Source organism: Monoraphidium neglectum (genome assembly GCF_000611645.1).
Source record: "Monoraphidium neglectum strain SAG 48.87 unplaced genomic scaffold scaffold01465, whole genome shotgun sequence".
Lineage (NCBI taxonomy): Eukaryota > Viridiplantae > Chlorophyta > Chlorophyceae > Sphaeropleales > Selenastraceae > Monoraphidium > Monoraphidium neglectum.
The window spans coordinates 12,421-14,601 of record NW_014012163.1 but is presented as its reverse complement, the minus strand read 5'-3'; the positions used below and the strand labels follow the sequence as shown (position 1 = coordinate 14,601).

Here is a 2,181-nt window from a genome sequence, read left to right as displayed (position 1 = left end):
CCCCCGCTCCCTCCCCCCCCCCAAGGGTGAGAAGTTCCTGGACAGCCTGGACGACCTGGCCACACCCGGCATAGAGCTCATTGACGGCAGCGGGGTCTGGGGGCCGCGGCCGCCGGCGCAGGGGCTGCCGGCCCTCAAGATGTGGATGGCCTCCTGGCTGCAGGCCTACGACACCGTCAGCGCCGCAGCCACGGGCAGCGCGGCCACGCCCCTCAGCAACAAGGTGGGCCGGTCTGGGGCGCGGCAGGGCCGAAGCGGCTGACAGCTGCTCTGCTTGCGCCGGCTCGACTGTACCACCACCCCAAACATGGTTGCAACCGTGCATCCTGCCACGATCCTTGTGCCGCACCACGCCTGCAGGTGTTCCTATGCTTCCGCCTGCTGCTGTCCGGCCCCACGCGGCTGCGGCGGCACCGCGCGGCCCCGCCGCTGTTCCTCCACCCCACGTCTGTCCCCAGCCCCGGGGGTGTGTCTGACGTGGAGGGCTGCCTGCTGTACGTGTTCAACATCAACGGCTTCATCACGCACCTCGTGGCCTGGCGCAACGGCACGCCGGACGAGATGAGCCGGGCCTTCATCGGCGGCCGCTCCGCGCCGCAGCCGCGGCCCCCGGAGCACGGTGGCGGCGGCAAGGGCACGGGGGGAAGCAGGGGCGGCAAGCGCGCCGACGCAAACGTGGGGGTAAGGGCGGCTTCAGGGGATGTTGCAGGGGCCAAGGGCGTTTGGTGGTGACAGGCGGCGGCTGCGGCAGCTGCCAGGGGCAGGCGCCGCTGGCAATCGTGGGGGTGGTGATCCTCCTCATCTCATGTCCGAAGACCTGCGCTGCGTGCCGTGCGTCGGCCTTCGCTCTTCAGGAGCTGCATGCCGCTACACCATACCAGCTCCTCTTTCTGTTGCATTTACTGTGCCACATCCGTCAATCGTTGCGTCTTGTCTGACATGTCTTCAAACTTGTTTCGACAATCACAAATTCCAATTTTTGTTGCACAGCCAACACAAGTGGTAACAGCAAACACGACAGCGCGAGTCAGTCAGTGGTCAAACTTCACAGTGTACAGAGACGGTTGATTGGGCCAACACACAGACACCACCACAAAACTGGGAGCCACACACGCAGCCAAAGCTCCAAAACCCCACCAGCAACGCCATCATACGAACCACTCATGCCCGTCAGCGCTGCCCTGAGCCGACAGACGCACCCGCAGCCGCTGTCGCCGGGGCGCCGCCCTCCATCACAGCCAGCTCAGCCGCTACCGCCGCCCCAACCGCCGCATTGTTCTTGACGAGCGCTATGTTGGCCGCCAGGCTGCGGCCCCCGGTTGTCGTGCGGATGCGCTCCAGGAGAAACGGGGTCACCTGCGGGTTGAAGGCAGGGCCGTAGCAGGAACAGGGTGCAAGCCGCAAGGCCCCTGGGGTCAGGCTCGCAATGGGATGCCTTGGTGGGCGTGTGGACCGCACCTACCCAGTGCTCCCCAGAAGGAGAGGTGTGCGGATGAGCTCAACCAGCCAAGAGTTTACAGCACCAGCCAACCCACAGCGCAAGCGCATAGTCAAGCCCAACTCTGCAACCCCCCTTTGCAGCCCAAGCACCCACGATCCCGCAACGCGCCGCCTGTCGCCGCGCACCTCCGCACCCCTGACGCCCCTGCCCTCAACCTCTGCCAGCGCCGCCGCGATGGCGCCCTCCACCAGCTCCCCCTCCGCCTCACACTCCGCGGGGATGGGCACCGCCAGCACCATGCCGCCACCCAGGCGCAGGTCAAGGGACGCCTTGACCATGGCCGCCGCGCTGCGGGCCGCAGACCAAGCGGCGACGTCAGGGGGTGGCACAGGTGTCACCTCGCAAGCATGTGATGACACCAAGCGGCGACTGTGCCACATTTTTGCTGTCCTGCCACGCTGCGTGTGAAACCCTGCTGTGACCGCAGCAGGCAACGCCCCCGCACCCCTGCGGCGCGCTCACTCCCTCGGCGTGTCGACCCTGGCAGGCGCCCTGCAGCCGCTGCGGCGCGTGAAGAACGCTGGCAGCTCGTCTGTGCCGTAGGCCGCCACTGTGACGCCCTGGGTCTCCAGGAACTCCAGGGTGCGGGGTATGTCCAGGACCTGCGGGTAGGTGGGGGAGAGGGGGTGGGCCGGAGCGACTGGAGTGGGTGGGTGGTGAAGTTTTACAGTGGGGCGGGG

General features: G+C 67.1%; 2 protein-coding genes across 2 annotated transcripts in view; one reads left to right on the top strand and one right to left on the bottom strand.

Annotated features, from left to right (window-relative positions):
- Window positions 1–139: 139 nt before the first annotated feature.
- Window positions 140–732, top strand: MNEG_7972 (hypothetical protein; the record flags this gene model as incomplete). The annotated part of the gene is made up of 2 exons (XM_014043559.1): window positions 140–223; window positions 361–732. 2 exons carry the CDS (start codon window positions 140–142, stop codon window positions 730–732), a joined length of 456 nt encoding a protein of 151 aa, XP_013899013.1.
- A 438-nt stretch (window positions 733–1,170) lies between these two features.
- Window positions 1,171–2,181, bottom strand: part of MNEG_7971 (hypothetical protein) — a gene marked incomplete at both ends in the record, with an annotated part of 2,514 nt that continues 1,503 nt past the window's right edge. Inside the window, 3 exons of the mRNA XM_014043558.1 lie at window positions 1,171–1,356; window positions 1,627–1,789; window positions 1,964–2,103. Coding sequence (XP_013899012.1) covers window positions 1,171–1,356; window positions 1,627–1,789; window positions 1,964–2,103 — 489 coding nt within the window. The remainder of the gene's footprint in view (window positions 1,357–1,626; window positions 1,790–1,963; window positions 2,104–2,181) is intronic.